Genomic DNA, 17,268 nt, shown 5'->3' on the forward strand with positions numbered 1-17,268 from the left:
CTTCTCATGAGATAGATTTGGACCACAAACTTTCAAATAATTCATAAATACTTTTTTTCACTTCTCTCATGGAAGAATGAGATCACAAGGTAAGGATAAGAAAAAAGGGGGCAGAGTTACTTTTTGCATAGTGATATCACAAATCAATTGATGGATATGGATAGAAAGAACAAACAAGGGTAGAAACATAACCAACAAGAAAACAAAGTAGAACAGGAACACTGGCACCCGAAATGGTACCCAAAAATGCCATGTGAAAGGAAGCCAAAATGTGCAAGAAATCTTACATAGCATAGAAGAAACAAAAACCATTAATAAAAGCTTTTTGTTCTTAAGCCTTCTATAAGGTTAGAAGGTACTATTAGTCCAACGGTTAATAACTTCCAGCAGAAAAAAAATATGTTGCAGGGTGGAATAACAAGGAAAAGTCTACTTTCTTTGCCGATGACTGGAGAACGAAGAGTAGCTCACTGCAGAAGAGAAAACAAGAAGTCCTCTTTCAATGCCAGTGTATGAGCCCCTTTGAGCTGTAGGAGGCCAAGAGGAAAGAGCTATGAGAAGGTGAAGCCAAGACCATTGTCTGGCACATACAGAAACATGCAGTGTGGAGAAGTGTGGCTCAATGGTTAGAGCGACAGACCCTGATGCAGAGGTCTAGCCTGGGGCCATGGTTCAATTCCCCGCCTTGGCGGGTCTTGGGCTCAAAAATTCCACGGACTTGATAATTCTTGCCTCGGTGCCTACTCTAATCATGGAGTCCCACTCTGCAACTCTGGGCAATAGCTTGCTTAATCTCCACAACGGCCCCCACAACGCTAAGGATGCCTGGCCTTCACCCAGGGGGGCCCAGGAGTGGACGCCTCACAGGGAAAAGCTAGGACGTGTTCCACAGCGGTATTCATACAAGCGCCTTGAGACCCCTGTGGGTGAGTAGTGCGCTATACAAGTATCAATTTACATTTTTATTTATTTTACATGCAGAGATATGGAGTGTGCCAGTGACAGTCCATGCTCGATCATAAGAAGTACACACTAGAGACATTGAAAAGGTGGAAATGTGAAAACATTTTTAAAGGTTTTGAAAAAAATGGGCGAAGCCAAAGTACTTCAGAGTAAGCATAGCAAATCCACCGATCCAATAAAAGGAATCACTCATAAAACACAAGCAAATTAAGTAATCTGGGTAAGAACATGGCAATAAACAGTTCTAATCAGGCATTGATAGTAGAGAGGTTCAAGTTTACCCTCGATTTTCAGCCACTACAAATGCCAAAATTGCTCAGTATGTGCACACACTTCAAATACTAAGGATGTCAAACATGGCACATTCTCTTCACCTCCTAAACAATTCACAAATTGTACATAAAAGGATGTGCCCCATCTGGTTTTGGTTTTGTATGTTTATTTTTTGTATGGGGGATTTTGACGCAAGGTGCCAATCTAGAGTGAAGGTTCCTTTGCTGAATGCATTTTGTGATTTTATTCCTGATGAAAAGTAGTCCTTTTCCATGTATTGCTTTTTTGGGTGATACAAAGCAGGTCGAATGTGGATCTTCTGCCAACCGGTAACCAATCTCGGGCCCTCAAGGCAGGGGAGATGTGGGCTTGTGGCTTTACATGTAGGAGTAGTCTGACAGCAGAGTTCTGCATCCGTTGTAGTCTTTTAATAGTTGGTAATGAGATCAGTGGTAGAGGTCATTGGGGTAATCAAGTTTAGACAGGACAAGAAAGATAGTAGCCTGGACCTTGTGTGGAGGAAGATGCGTCGCTGAGTTTTCATAGTAACAAAGCTTGATCGCGCTAATTTGTCCACTTGGGCAGTCATTGATAGCTTTGAGTCCATGGTAATTCCAAGGTTTCTTACGTTGTTAGAGACTTTAGGAGGTGGTCGCAGATTATCAGGCCAGGTGCTGAGTAAATCATCATTTTTGTAATCACCAGGTGTATATTTCTGTTTTAGAAGCATTCAATTTGAGATGGCTCCATGTCGTCCACTGATCAACGGATCTGAGGCAACTGAACATTTGTGAATTTCCAATGTATTTGGGGCTGTGTCATCTGTATAGGTACAGCATGTAAGCTGAAATTCATTGATTTTTGCTGGTTATGGCTTCATATAGAGGTCAAAAAGCATGGGTGAGATGAGAGAGCCTTGAGGGAGCCCTGCTCCTCTTTTTCCACTGAAAATTTGGAGAGAAGACTTCCAGTGGGTAACTGATTGGGAGGGGGAATGAGAAGGATAAGCTAAACACCACAAACTGTATCCTTTTTAAAATGAATACTGTCACACACAAAAATTTGGCACACTCATAGTATATAATTAATCACAAGAGGATATGAACAAATAAATGTCTTGGAGCGCTGTGTAACACCAAATATGGCAACACTGCGCTCCAACATTCTTCACAATGCAGGGATGCACCGTATTTCCAAAAATATTGCTTACCCCTTCCTTTCCATTAGCTGCACTAAAAAAGCTGCCTAGCACCAGTGCAGGTACTCTTGCGCCATGTTGTAAGGGTGCCTGTGCTGCAGGGGAGATTGTTTATGTGCAAGACGGGCCTCCTTCCTGCATATAAACATTCTTTAAAGGCGATTTGCTGTTCCTATGTGTGCTGGAAAATGCAGGACACATAGATAGAGAGATATCTGAGGAGAAATTGATAATTTCTCCTCGTATCACCATGCCCCAGCTTGGAAAATACAGGGCAACGTCAAAAAGCAATGGGTGTTTCGGTGGCATGCCCACAGCAACACTCATTGCCTGCTCCTTTGCTGCAGCAGACTAATGCGGTAAGGGGCATTTTTATAAGGTGGCGTTAAGCACCTTGTAAATATGAGCAATGCCACCGGAGCATCAGAACACGTGACGCTCCTGTGGCGTTTAGGGAGGGGCTTGTAAATATGTCTCACAGTTCTATATGAAATTACCATATTGCTTTAGTACAAAGTCATTAATTCATCACTAATTTGCATTAATAATTTGTATCCTAAAATTGCACATCAAAGTAACGTTTAGCATCTCCCTGAGCCCGTTTTCTCCCCACGTTGTCAACATATAGTATTCACTTGTGAAGTAATTCTCTACCTATATTTTCGCTCCCAGCCCTCCTGCATTGTATAGTGACTCCTTAGCGCTGTTATTTGGGTTTTCTCTCCCTTTTGTAAATTGTTGTAGGATTGATGAAATCTTGCTTTTAAATTATCCCTTTTTGGACATGATTGGAGATGTAACGTATTGCAATTGAAAATATAGTGCCAGACTGTGCATTGATCATAAGCACTTCAATGTGCTGAATGCAATCAGTCCCTACCGAACACAGCTTTGGTCACTACACATGGAGATTTGTAGGATTTACTGCCTCGTGGCGGTGGGCCATGCCAGTGGTGGAAGGGGGCAGCAGTACCCTAAGAAAAGGTTGGGCACCAGCACTCATTCCTTTAAATATTGGTGAATCTGCATATTTCAGTGCGTCGCCTTTGCTGTTGTTTTTAAACACTTGCACACCCACTTGTCACTGATTGTATATAGCACCTGCACCAAGTGTCACCGGGTTGTCACAAGATCCACTCTGTACAGTGCTGCTTTAACTGTATTGACCCTTGAAAGTTTTTTCCTATTGCATATGAAAATAAGACTACCTTCTCTGAAAAGCTTTTGACTCCTTGGTTTTCCTTTCTTTGTAATGCATATTGCATACATCTCTAAAATTGTCTCCGCATAATACCTGTTGGGAACTGTCTTTACTCACATGATACACCCATCCCAACGAGGTTTATGGGTTCTCTCCTGTTGTTCTCATACACTAAGAAAAGGTTGGGCACCAGCACTCATTCCTTTAAATATTGGTGAATCTGCATATTTCAGTGAGATGCGCATCCTCATCACACTTAAAGCCAGTTTAAGTGAAAGCAGGATTGTAGGTAATTTGTTACTTTGGGTAATGGTAGAGCAGGTTATTCCTGCTTCCGGTCTGCTTTCCCCTTTCCCCTATTAAAAGCCTGATTACAAGTGCTGTGGAGAGGTATTCAATCAGGTCAGAAAAAGAATCTGGCACCGCTTGGGTTCGGGATTTATTGGGTTCGATAATTAACAGCCCTTTTGATGTTTTCCATGGTAATCTAGATTACATGGGGCACTTGTAATCAACCCCTCTGTTTCATACTTGTCGCCAACTTCACCAGTATCACAAAAGGGCTTTCAGTCTGCCCTACAAAACCACCTCATTACAGGAACCCCGAAGAGATTGATGTACCCAACACAGCAAAAATAAATACATCATCGTAAAATGTGCTTTTCCAAGATTTTTGCGATCTATCTTTAAAAAAGAAATTCACGTACAAACTTTTATTAAAAAGTGATCCCTTGCACAGTAGGATGAGTAGAGTCCTTATTTTGCGTTCAGGAAAATGCTTAACAAGAGGAGCTTATTGCTTAAACTATGTCTCATACCTTTGTTCTTCATGCCTGGGATCTGCCTGGTTGTCCTCCACTCTCCGGTATCATGCTTTATGAAACAGGCCACCTCGGTCACGTTTCTGCAGCCTGTGATGTCCAGCAGGGCACTATGCGTTGCACTGTAGGTCCCATCGAGGTTTGGCACAGTATGGTTTTCAAAACCTTGGTATCCGCCACATGTTGAGGTCAGTGCGACATCTGCAGACGCTGGGTAGAACTCATCCAAAGTACATGTCACCAGCACTGCTAGGGTTGACTCTCCAGAAGAAGACACTGATAGAAAAACCTTTGGCGGAGCTGCAGAGAAGAAAAACTGGTCAATTTTTATGAATATGCATCGCATGGATCTTCTAGGCATTATTGCATCTTAGAATGCGCTGCTTAGTACATGTTTCTAGGCGATTGATGCCAGCAACACAAAGTCATTGCTCAAAGCTCAGATATTAAAACGAAGATCAGATTATACTTGTCGTTTTAATATAAATAAAGGCAAATTGGAGCAATCGAGGAGAGGCCATGTCACATCAGGTGTGTCAGGAAGCTTGGAAAAAGTATGAGATATGTCTGAGATGGTTATAATTAATAAATTATATCTGGAAAGAAATGTCTCTTTTTGCATGATCACTCTCTAAGTTTTGGACTGATGCTGCTGCTTTTAACTCTGAGAGAGAACTGGATCCTGCCAAACAGGCCTCAGTGCAAGTGCTCTGACCCGTAAAACGTATATCTGATTGCGTCACCCACAATTGGCATGTTAACTTATTTATAAGTTCCTTCTATCTGGTACTAGGAGTACCCAAGGCCTGTAAGTTAAGGTGTTCAACATGGATTGCAATACATATTTTGGCACCATAAGTGCGAGAACGCAAACATGACTCCCTGCCTGCCATTGCTAGCTGGAAGAGCAGTGTTCAGACTGCTATCATAACTTTGCCATTTAAAATACTGACAAAGTCCAGACTTCCATTTTAATATAGTAAGGCAGGCCTTTGAGCCTTAAGGCGTTGTGTAGTATATTAAAAAGTGTAAAATGTATTTTTGTGTGTTCTAACTGTAAAAACTCCAAATTATTATTTTTACTGTAGAAAGGCAAGTAGCCCCATTGAAGCGTACAGGGTAAAATGCTAACAACTCAGCTGTGCTCATTTTTGAATGGGACTAGCATAGCTGGTACTTCAAGGTATCAAAAGAATCGTTACATTGAACCCAATATGATGCCCAAGTCGAATTTAATGTAACTTATAAGTAAATGTTGATTTTAGAAAGTTGCCACCATGTTGCCCTAAGTTTTCCAGTGGCCATTTAAGGTTCCTGCCATAACATAGCCTTCTGCTCTCCTGTAGCGAGATGTGAGCGCCTCCCAGGAAGAAATATAAAAGGCTTACAGTTGGAAGAAGTGTTACATCTCCCTGACAGGAAGGCCAAACAGAGCATGAGCCCAAAAGGCAAACTTCAAAGGGAAAATCACTTTTGAAGGGCAAATGGTGGACATACACGAGAAGGGCAGCTCTTTTGTTCTGGTAGGCAGGTAGGCTCTGGGTACAGAGAGAGGAAAAGAGTTTCCAAACCAGCATTCCCGTGGGCATGTAGCCCTCTGGCTGCCCACCTCGAGGGTGGGCTATTGAGCTCAACCTGCGAAGAAAGGGGTTCTGCAATCTTGGTAGAAAGCTGAATATTGCATTCAGGGACAGCTAGATGCCACGTTTTGCAAGGTGTTGTCGTCAGGCGGGAGAGGACCTGGTAGTCCATTGGTTAGTTGTACTGCATCCCTGAAGGCAGGTTCTTGGAATGAAAGTGGCACCCCTGGTACCAATACTTCAAATCATGTCTCACTGGACAGCAGACCGAAGAAGGACTGCCCTGTTATTCCCTTGACCTGGCAAAAAGAGGCTGCTCCAAAGTCTGGACTTCAGCTGATGCTCCTGTGCTAACAAAGAGAGGGATGTCCCTATGGTACCCTGTTTGAGGAAGTTGTGACTTCAAGAGTCACTTGGCTGCTATCCTTTCACAGCTACAGATCCACAAAACCTGAAGAAGCCTTCCTTGGCAAGTTGGTAGCCGAAATCGCTTGGACACAACTGACTGCTGAAATGCAGCCTGGGAGAACAAGTCCCAACCCTCAAAAATTGCACCCGTATGTGCTGGACCAAGGAGAATCATCGGAGTGCAGGTTGATTGCCCAAGATGGGTACTAACCCCAGTTAAAGGGAACCTTTGGTTTCTCAGTAACCAGAGACCAGTAGACCAGTTCCACTTGATTGTTGGCTGTGTGGGAGATCAACTCATATGACCAAAGTCAACCCACCATGACAATGGACCAAGGAATAGCCCCAGGAAGACCCCCATCACTGGATTATCATCCTCAGCATGTTCATCATTCTGTATCCCTCGCATTAGGACTAGTCCTTTGAAGGCTATGGCAGTTCACCTGGAACTGGACTAGCGGCTTTTTTTATGTCAAGCTAACTGTCCTGCCTTATTGGCCCCTGTAACTAGCTCCGTGCCGGAGTTGGACGCTCATAGCTGAACACAACTTTATTAAAGTTTTCAATGTAAGGAAGATAGCCTTTACAACGCTGTCTTTACAATGGAATAACTTTACCATGAAACGTTTACCATGCATTGCCTCTACCACACAAAACCTTTACCAAGCATGCCTTTACCACAAATATGCCTTTACAATGCATGCAATTCCAACAAAAGGTAACCATATTAAAAGCAACTGTGGGTGTGTATATATATATATATCTATTACCTACTGGCAGTCGCCAGTAGGTAGTTATAGTTAGGACTAGGTATCCCTAGGAAGTGCATTTTTTTGTTTTGTTTATAACTTTGACGTCGTTTGATGAATCTTCATGAAATTATCAAAACTAATTCTTTGTTCATATCAGCTCCTATGTTGAAAGTTTGGGGGTGATTTGTCAAGGGGGGCCGAGAAAAATAGGGGGTCTTAAAACATGTTTTCTCCATGCAATTTCCATAGGAAACTTTAGACACGGCTACAGGTCGAACTTGTGAATGTAATTACCCCAAATTCGGCAGGGAGAAGGGTCTTGGTCTAGAAAGCACGCTTTTGTTCATTTGGTGTAAATCCATTCAGTAGTTTTGGAGAAATATCAAAATTTACAGATATCGGTATTTGGGAATTCCGCCATCTGATTGGCTGAGGTGTAACAAGCACTGCTGCAACTAGGAAGTGTTGGCAGCCATTTTGTTATTCCGTTGAAATGAGTATGGGGGAAAAAGGGCAAAAAGAGTAGGAAGCAGTAGGATAGGAGCACGTTAACCTCTGCGGGGGAGTGTGAAGCAAAGTACTCAGTCCTACCGGTCTGAAAGTGCGGTGTTGCTCAGAGTGACATGGTGCTTAGATGAGATGCTGCTACACTCGGGTATGAAACCGAGAGCCTAAACCGTGAGCTCATTGCTTAAAAGTGATGTGCTCTGGTCTTTGTAGTATACCTGTGCAAGTAGTGTTTGTAGGCATTTATATCATACAGGGAGTGGGAAGCGAACTACTGACCCCTACCATGCATTTATACTATACCGGAAGTGGGAAGCGAAGTACTCACGCCTACCGGTGTGAAGACTCGGGGATCAAACCGAGCTGATTGCTCTGAAGTGATGAGCTCTAGGCGATGTAGCATACTGGCCACTGTAGTATAACTGTGTTAGTATGCGTTTATACTATACTATACAGGGAGTGTGAACAAGCTACTCACCCCTACTGGTCTGAAGACTCAGGGATTAAACCATGAACCTAAACCGTGAGTTCATTGCTGTAAAGTGATGTGTTCTGGGCACTGTATCATAACTGTGGAAGTAGTGTTAGTTTGTGTTTATACAATACAGGGAGTGGGAGGCGAACTACTCACCCCTACCGGTCTCAAGACTCGTGGATGAAACCACGAGCTCATTGCTGTAAAGTCATGTGCTCTGTGTAGTATTCCAATGTACGTCATAGTAGAATGTTAATATGTAATGCTACTAGAATGTAAGTATGTAATGTTAGAATGTAGGGCTATCATGAGGGGAATCTTGGGGAGTTTGTACACAGTGCTGGAGAAGACGGTTGCCTTGCTGTCTGCTCCTGTTGGTGGCTGTTTACGCTGTCTTCTTGTCCTGTAATCTACTTTTCGGATCCACTGTTGTCTGCCTCTTCACAATTTGGCGACGAGAAAGAAGGCAGCACTCACCGATATTTCAAGCTTCCTTGCATTCTGCTGAAGACCCGTTTTCTTCGTGAAGCTGTTTCTACTCATCCCAGGGTTGTTGGCTCATCAAACTATGTCATCCGACCTCTGGTAGGATTGATATTTTTTGATTTTGGGCTTCCTCTGCCTCAGGTCGTTGTACTACACCTCTGCAAGTAGTGTTAGTATGCATTTATACTAATTCTGTAGTTATGGAGTAACCAATGCATCAGGGCCCTATGGAGCGCCACTTCCCAGGCGCAGCTCATACAATGTCCGGTGGTGTGCATCCGCGGGACATTTACGTTTGCTATTACAGGGCGGGAGCATGGCTTCCACCCTGTGATAGCAAATCCTTGTTTGCCTCGTTGAAGCGAGAGCAGGAAAACCTCATATCGCTTAAATAAAGCGGATCTGGATGGTAAACAAGGACAAAAAAAATTAAGAGGGTCTCACCCATTGCTATTATTATCTGCAGCGCTGGGTACCTTAATCTCCCATGTAAATTAGGCACGGGAGGGCACAGAGACATTTCGCAGCCTAGGGGATGGTCACCGCCCCACGTATTTACTAATTGTTCGGGGTTATCGAGGCCAACTCAAGTCCGAGGATTGCCACCCTCCGGGGCTTTACCTAAATATGCCGGGTGGGACTCGCCAGTCCCTGAAGCCTCGATTGCCCTAGGCAGTGCCTTATTGGTTCTGTAATCACATGGGCAGGACTCATGGTGTTATAAAGTGATACACTCCTAGAACACTTGCAGTTGTAGAATTATCCAGGCTTTATTTATGTAATAGTCTGTTGGTTTATATTAGGTAGGTGCACCTCAAAATTACAAATATTTTTTCTCATAACCTCCTATCAACCGCCAAATTTCACAATAAACTACAGGCAAGTGTTGTCAGAAAAAGAAGACACATACACTCACTTATTTACTAGTAAAAAAATAACCTTTATTAAAACACAAATAAATGGAAACACATCTTTATTCGAAGAAACAACAGTATAACATGAAATAGGTGGGTGGGATTCCTCCGGAAGCAGCGTACAAAACCTGCAAGACAAAAAAGAAACATAACTATGTGTGCCATGTCCAAGAGAAAAAAAAGGTAGTCAGAATAAAAAGAAGAAAGTGAGAATGGGACAGAGAGCGAGTGGGTGGAAGGGAGAAGGGGAAGGAGAGTCAAAAGAACAGAGGGAGGAGGACACAGAGCATTGGCCTACTGCACCCAGCCCTCATTTTTCACCTCCCGTCACCTGGGTGTCTGAGGCGCTGGGGTCCTCGAGAAAGAGTGCGGTCCAGCAAGTTCTTAAAATGAAACAGAGATATGAATGAGGCCAGAGATTACATTATTATCTACAGCAACATCGCTTACCTGCACCTGTGCACCCAGGCTGCTGCAACCCAGTCCCTTCCCACTCACTATGCTCAATTGCAGCTCTTGTGCACCTCGGCTTCACTGCTCACCTGCCACCACGGGTGTGTCCAACAACGTGCCGGCACTGGTGCAAGCTCCGACTCCAGGGTTCCTCTCTCGGGGATGGTGTCTTGATACCACGATGGAAGGCGTCAGAATGCCCAGAGCATCATCATGGGCTGAGCACCCACTGCGCCCATTTTGGTACAACTAACTCAGTGTCTGAAAAGGGAGAAATAATATAATGCTGGAAACGTCTTGAGGTAAATGAAGGTTTATTTCAAGCTTAATAGAGAACACCAGTTGAGTGCATCCTTCCTTCTTGAAGTACCATCTACCAACTGTTAGTGGTAATCGTGGTTCAAAGAGGAGTTGGAGTGTACGAGAATACACAAGGTTAAATAATAATATGTTATGCCAACGTAAACATACAAAGGACGTTTGTATGTTTTATGCTAGAAGCATAATGTGCGCATGTAATGAAGTGGTGCAAGCCTGTGTGCATGTACAATTAGTAATTAGCTCAGTACAGTGCCCCAAAAGCCAATGCCATGTGTCTGTAGGGCAGCGCTGCCTGCTGGCTCAGGCCTACAGTACGGTCCAGCAGGTCCCTAAAATTAAACAGAGATGTGACTGAATGAAGTCAGAGATCACATTATTACACACAGCAACATCGCTTGTTCACACCTGCGCACCCAGGCTGATGCACCCCACCCCTCCTGCAGCACCGCGCTCAATTGCAGTCCCTGTGCACCCAGGCCCCAACTGTTCACCTGCTGACATTGTTGTGTGTCCAAACACGAGGGCCAGCAGGGTTCACAATTCAAATCAAGCTTTGATTGCGAGGATGGTGTACACCTCATGGATCCCTTTTTTTTATTGCGCATTGTGATATGCGAGGTGGATGCGGCCACATCACCGGAGGCAGAAGAACTGGGACTTGTGGCTTTGTTGTTATCCTATTTATACGTACACAAAGTGGGCTGGGCTTGCGTACGCCAGGCCAGCGTAGGGGTGTGAATAAATAATCTGGGGAACTGGGCGTTGTTAATTTCCTGCCTGTCCATGAAGTGTACTTATGTGTGTGTCCCTGTTACAGTTTTGACGTCGCACAATCCGCAATTTACATACTGTAGCATGTACCGGGAGGGCGGCAACTATCGCTAATGAGATGCTGTCTAAAAACATTGAATGGCCAACATCACATGTCGTTGTCAATTTTCTGGATGTGCGCAAACACTCATGTCAATGGTGTGCGGTATTATTGAAAGTGTTGCTATGGCAAAGCGCACACATGCAAATGTGCTCGTATGGAGGGAGGATCAGCAGTGAGGTATTACAGTCAAGCAATGCTTGTCAAACGTGAATCTGAAAGCCTCACATATGTCACACTACTATACTGGTAAAGCCTGACAACAGAGCATACTACAACACAAATCTACACATTACTCTTTACTGTTTGCCACATGTAACCTAGGATGTGCACTCTGCCTATGGCTGATGATACCCCTTCGAGCCACCAATACCCAGGCTGTAGGTCAGCACAATAATGCACACACACACACACCAGGGGCATCATGTAACACAAATTTGTTTTTTGATGTAATGTTTCAGATGGATGGTCATCACACTTGGAAGGCTACTGTACAGACCATGAATATTGATCAAGATGATCGTTGCATGTTGTATGTAGTATAAGATATGTGTACACAGCAAAAACCTTTTCAAAAAAGCTCTCTAAGCAGAAGAGGTGTTTCTCATCAAACGCTTTAGAGAGAATGACTAAAATTGGTGAGGTCCTCCAACTGTTACAATGGGAAATGTTATGAACCAAACAAATCCTTTTTTTAAGGTCACATGACAATTGCGAACCAAGCGCGCAAGGAGGCCGCACCCGACGCGATTTTGAGAAAATATTTTTATCATAATATCAGTTTATTACAGTTAGAAATATATAAATGTTTAAAATGTTTTAGGTCATCGCTTGTTCTCATATACACTTTAAATGTATTTAGATATAGTTTTGAGAAATAAAAAAAAATGAGGGATTGGCGTACCCGGCTCGACACCATACGTCTATGACGTAACACAGGGCCTGGCAGCCTGCACTCGTCGCATACCCAAAGCGCAGCGGGTGCGACCCCATACGTACATGACTTAACGCGCGGCTTGGAACTGCGTACCCATCGCATACCAAAGTAGCAGCTGGAGTGACCTCATACGTATATGATGTTACGAGGGACGCGGTGCCACGAACCCTTCAGATACGAAATGTGCATCATTTACGAGTTTAGCAATATGGCAGATAGGATTCGTGTGCTGATGGAGCTTGGTACACTACCGGTACGGGACTCCAGTTTTCCCCAAAAAAAAAAAAGATATACATATTTATTTGAAGATATAAAACATTACATAATTTTTTAAGTACAAAAAAGGATAATAGAGTTCTAAAATATTACAAAAAAATAGAGAAAATATAGGTTTTATAAATATTAAAATACGAAATTAACATTGAAAAAAACCTTTGAAATTAACTCAAAAAACCATAGGTTTGTGGCACGTTACAGTTAGAAATTAGCATGTAAAACAACTTAGAAATTCACTGAAAAGAACATAGGTTTTAGGGAAAGTTATAATTAGTTGGACATTTCACTAGTACAAAACTAGAGAAATTCCACCGTTATAGTTAGTTCAGCTAATTATAACTAGTGTCCCCGCAATGCACTGCTGATGACGTCACATATTACATCTCTCATAACATGGTCAGTGACATCACTCATGACTTCACTGATGACATCTCAAATGGCATCACTGATGACATCATCCACGTGATAATCTGATGTTCATACTGATGCCCTAATATAAACTTTGATACACCCACTCTAAAATACAGACTACGATTTTTGAAACCATATACACAACAATGCCAGATACTACATACCACCGACTATTTCTTAGGTCTACACACACATCCAGTCACTTATACATGCAGTTACAGATCAATACAGTACTATAATATGCACTCATATACCCATACATACAGTCACACTCCGCCACTCATCAATAGAGTTACTCACACACCTAGTCTGTCATGCAAAGAATCAATCACATACCCATTTACTCATGTATACAGTTATACACACCAACTCTGTTATTTATACACAATCCACATCACTTATTTATGCAGATAACTAACACATACTTACTGTCTTATACAATCACTGATACCAGCAGACACTCATTTATACACCCACTCTTCAAATAACTCACTCTCACGTATAGTCATTTATATACTCCAACACTCATATATACTGCCTTAAAACATATGTAGTTAGTTTAGTTACACATATACTACTGTGACTTTCATTCACTCACCAACACACCCATACACACACTAACTCACCCATACAGCCCTTCCCAGATGCACTTTTGAATCCATACAACCAGTGAATCACCCACTCAGACATCTATGCACAGAGTCACACACACCCACACACCAACACAGACACTAAGGCACCCATACAGATACTCAAACAACAAATCAATAACCCATGTAGCTACTCAGCAACCAATGCAGTTGCTTACACACCAACTGAGAGACTAATACAGACTTTCACACAGTTTAGTCACTAACCCATGGATTCAGTAAGACATGTTCAATCAATTACTTATACAGTCAGTCATGCACCTACTGAATAATCCATTCAGGCACTTGTAAATCCACTTATTCTTCAATACACCTTGGCAAAGATATATATGAAAAATATTTAAACTTTACAGAAACACACATTCACTGAATGATGTCATCAGTGATGTAATTTGAGATGTCATCAGTGATGTCACTGACCACGTCATGAGTGATGGAATATGTGACGTCATCAGTGCATTACGGGTGCGCATGTTATAGTTAGCTCCACTAACTATAACAGACGAATTTCTCTGGTTTTATATGAGTCAAATATCCAACTAACTATAACATCCCTGAAACCTATGGTTTTTCAGTGAACTTCAAAGGTTTTTTAAATGCTAATTCATAACTATAACATCTCTAAAACCTATGTTTTTTTCCAGTGAATATATAAATATTTGTATTGACGACATGCTGCTGCTAGACAGAGATACTATGACTTGTTGACTTTGCACGTTTTGCACTGTTTGCACATTTTGCACATTCTGACCATCTAATATACATGATATATTTGATATATTAGAGCTATGCATTTATGCTGGTAGTCATTTCTTAATTTCTTCAAGTCCACGGTAGCTCTGCCTCAGTCCCATTCCAGGACTAGTTAACCATATGACTGAAACCAGCAATATTCTCATGTAGCAACCACATGGAAATATACAACATTTTCATGAGTGTTACTGACATCATTTTGATTAGAATCACCTACCTCAATTTTTATCTATTTTTTTATCTATTTCTGCATTTGACATTTTGTCTTCGGTTGCCGCTTACACAGTACTTCCCACATAATAGATGACGCACTCCAAATCCTAGATCAAAACGATACCTGCCTTCTCATCCTTCTTGATCTCTCCTCAGCATTTGACACTGTCAAACACGAGAACTTACTCGAGCTGTTAAACACCAGAATGGGCATATCTGGGACTGTTCTCAAATGGTTCACCTCCTTTCTACATAACAGGACTCAAAAATTCAAGAGCAACAACTTTATGTCTTCACCAGTGCCTGCAACTTTAGGCGTCCCACAAGAATGTTCTTTATCCCCTACATTGTTCAATCTGGTCATGGAACCTCTCACCACCTTGTTACAAGCATCTAATGTGCACTTTCACATTTACGCCGACGACACCCAACTTTATCTCAAATTACAATCCCCTAAAGACATCAAACTTCTTAACTCAACGCTCAGAAACACCCAATCATGGCTTGCCGATAATCCCCTCAAACTCAATGCTCTGAAAACTGAGTTCCTTCTGATCTCACCTCCCGCGAAAATCTCCACCACCCAAACCTGGCTTAAACACCTATCTGCACTCAATGTCCAACCTACCATCGTGGACTCAGCGAAATTCTTAGGCATTGCACTTGACACCAATCTCAACAAGCAGCAGCATATCAGTAAAGCAACTAAGGGAGCTAATTTCCAAATTAATACCCTGAGAAAACTTAAACCCTTCCTCCCAGCCAAAGACTTCCAAACTGCTGTTCAAGCACTAGTAATTCCTTGCTTAGACTACGGTAGCTTCGCCCTTTGCGGACTCCCGCTTTCTACAACTGCACCCATGAGAGCCTCTTTGAACGCTGCAGCAAGACTCATCACTAGATCAAAAAAACACTTGCATATTTCCCCTGACTTAAAATCCCTGAACTGGCTGCCATTTGAAGCGAGAATACATCTGAAAATTGCCCGCATGACGCACAGAGCTATACACCACAACTCACCTAGCTACCTCACTCAGAAACTGACAATTTCTGGTGGCTCAAGAACCACTAGAAGCACAAAGAAGCTTCTCCTGAAACCTTGTAGATTCCGGAAGGAAAACACATTTAAACGCTCTTTCTCAGGAATGGCACCCAGGATCTGGAACTCACTCCCGCCCGAAACCAGACTTATCTCCTCCTCCGCATTCTTTAAAAAAGAAGTAAAAGCTATCCTCATGACTAAATTCACTTGAACTCTTACTCTCGCTCTATTTGAAGATGTACACCTATCTGCACTATTGTTTGCTCGATTGTCAATCTGTATCATTGGTTTTAGTCAATTATTAGGCTACCCCATGTACCCACCCTATTTTGCCTTTCAGCTTTTACCTACAAGAATTGTATGCTCAAAAGACTGTTGATCTCTCCCATGTCTCTTGTTTCCTACCTCCTGTATTTGCAAAGCGCTCTGATATCTGCAAAGATCTTGTTCGCGCTATATAAAACTTTCAAAATAAATAAATAAAATAAATATATAGTCTGTGTCACTTTTTTGCACTATTCTAGGACTTGCCCTTTTTTTAGCCACCTTCCCTACATTGCTCACTAAACAATTTAAAGTAACTGGCTTCTGTATATATTGTATGCATAGTGATGATATTCCTTCTTTTCTCCCGCGTAAAATATTTGAAGCCACTTGGCATTATTCTATCCCACTTTATTGTTCTGCTGCTATTATGAATGCTGAGGAGGACATTTATGACTGTTATATATCCAACTATATATATATTCAGTTTTTATGCGCAATTACAATTCTATTTTTGACAGAAGCTAGCTGTTTTTATGTCTATTGTATGTGTAGGAGTGGCTATCTATGTTCATGCACTTTTTAAGACACGCCTCTATGTAGGCACGTCATGTGATCAAGACCGGGGTGTCCCGGTCAAAACGCGTCATGCTAAGGAGGTCGTGGAGAAAATAAACAGCACCTGATTTTTACGAGCCTTATTGTGGTCTGTACCTGTTTTTTCCCTTCGAGCCCTGAGGGGACATTGGATGATTGCTGCAGGATCTGGTTGCGTGTATATATATATATATGTATATATATATATATATATATATATATATATTCACTGAAAAAACCATAGGTTTCACACCAGTTATAGTTAAGAATTAGCATTTAAAAAACCTATTAAATTCACTGAAAAAACCATAGGTTTCACACCAGTTACAGTTAGCTGGAAATTTTACTGACATAAAACCATTGAAATTCCCACGTTATAGTTAGTTGGACTCACTATAACTTGCGCGCCTGCAATGCACTGCTGATGACATCACATATTACATCACTCTTGACATGGTCAGTGACATCACTCATGACATCACTGATGACACCATCCAGTGAATGTGTGTTTTTCTGAAACATCAATATGTTTTATATATGTATTTGTAAAGGTCGATGGACGAATAAATGTTTAAATAAGTGCGTAAATGGATGTTTATTTTTAATAAAATATTGATTGGTTAACTGGCTTATAAAGTGTATCTTAGTGAATACATATATTAGCGAGTAATTTTTAAATATTTTAAATATATGTATCAGTGTTTCAATTTGTGTATAAGTGGCTGCATGGGTTGGTGACTGACTCACTGTTTGTATGTGTTTTTAAGACAGCGTATGTGCAGGACTGTATGGGTGGATGAGTGTGAATATGTGTGTGTTCGTGAGTGAATGCCTGCCTCACTAGTGTTTTTATGAGTAACTGCATATGTTTTAATCTAGTATATGTGAGTATTGATGTATAT

The 17,268-nt window shown here is 41.9% G+C and overlaps 1 protein-coding gene across 1 annotated transcript in view; it reads right to left on the reverse strand.

Annotated features, from left to right (window-relative positions):
- Positions 1 to 17,268, reverse strand: part of LOC147751004 (uncharacterized) — an 82,053-nt gene that overhangs the window by 46,648 nt on the left and 18,137 nt on the right. Inside the window, exon 2 of the mRNA XM_086932041.1 lies at positions 4,454 to 4,756. Within this exon, the coding sequence (XP_086788167.1) occupies positions 4,454 to 4,756 (303 nt within the window). The remainder of the gene's footprint in view (positions 1 to 4,453; positions 4,757 to 17,268) is intronic.

This window comes from Lissotriton vulgaris, chromosome 1_1 (assembly GCF_964263255.1).
Source record: "Lissotriton vulgaris chromosome 1_1, aLisVul1.2, whole genome shotgun sequence".
Classification (NCBI taxonomy): domain Eukaryota; kingdom Metazoa; phylum Chordata; class Amphibia; order Caudata; family Salamandridae; genus Lissotriton; species Lissotriton vulgaris.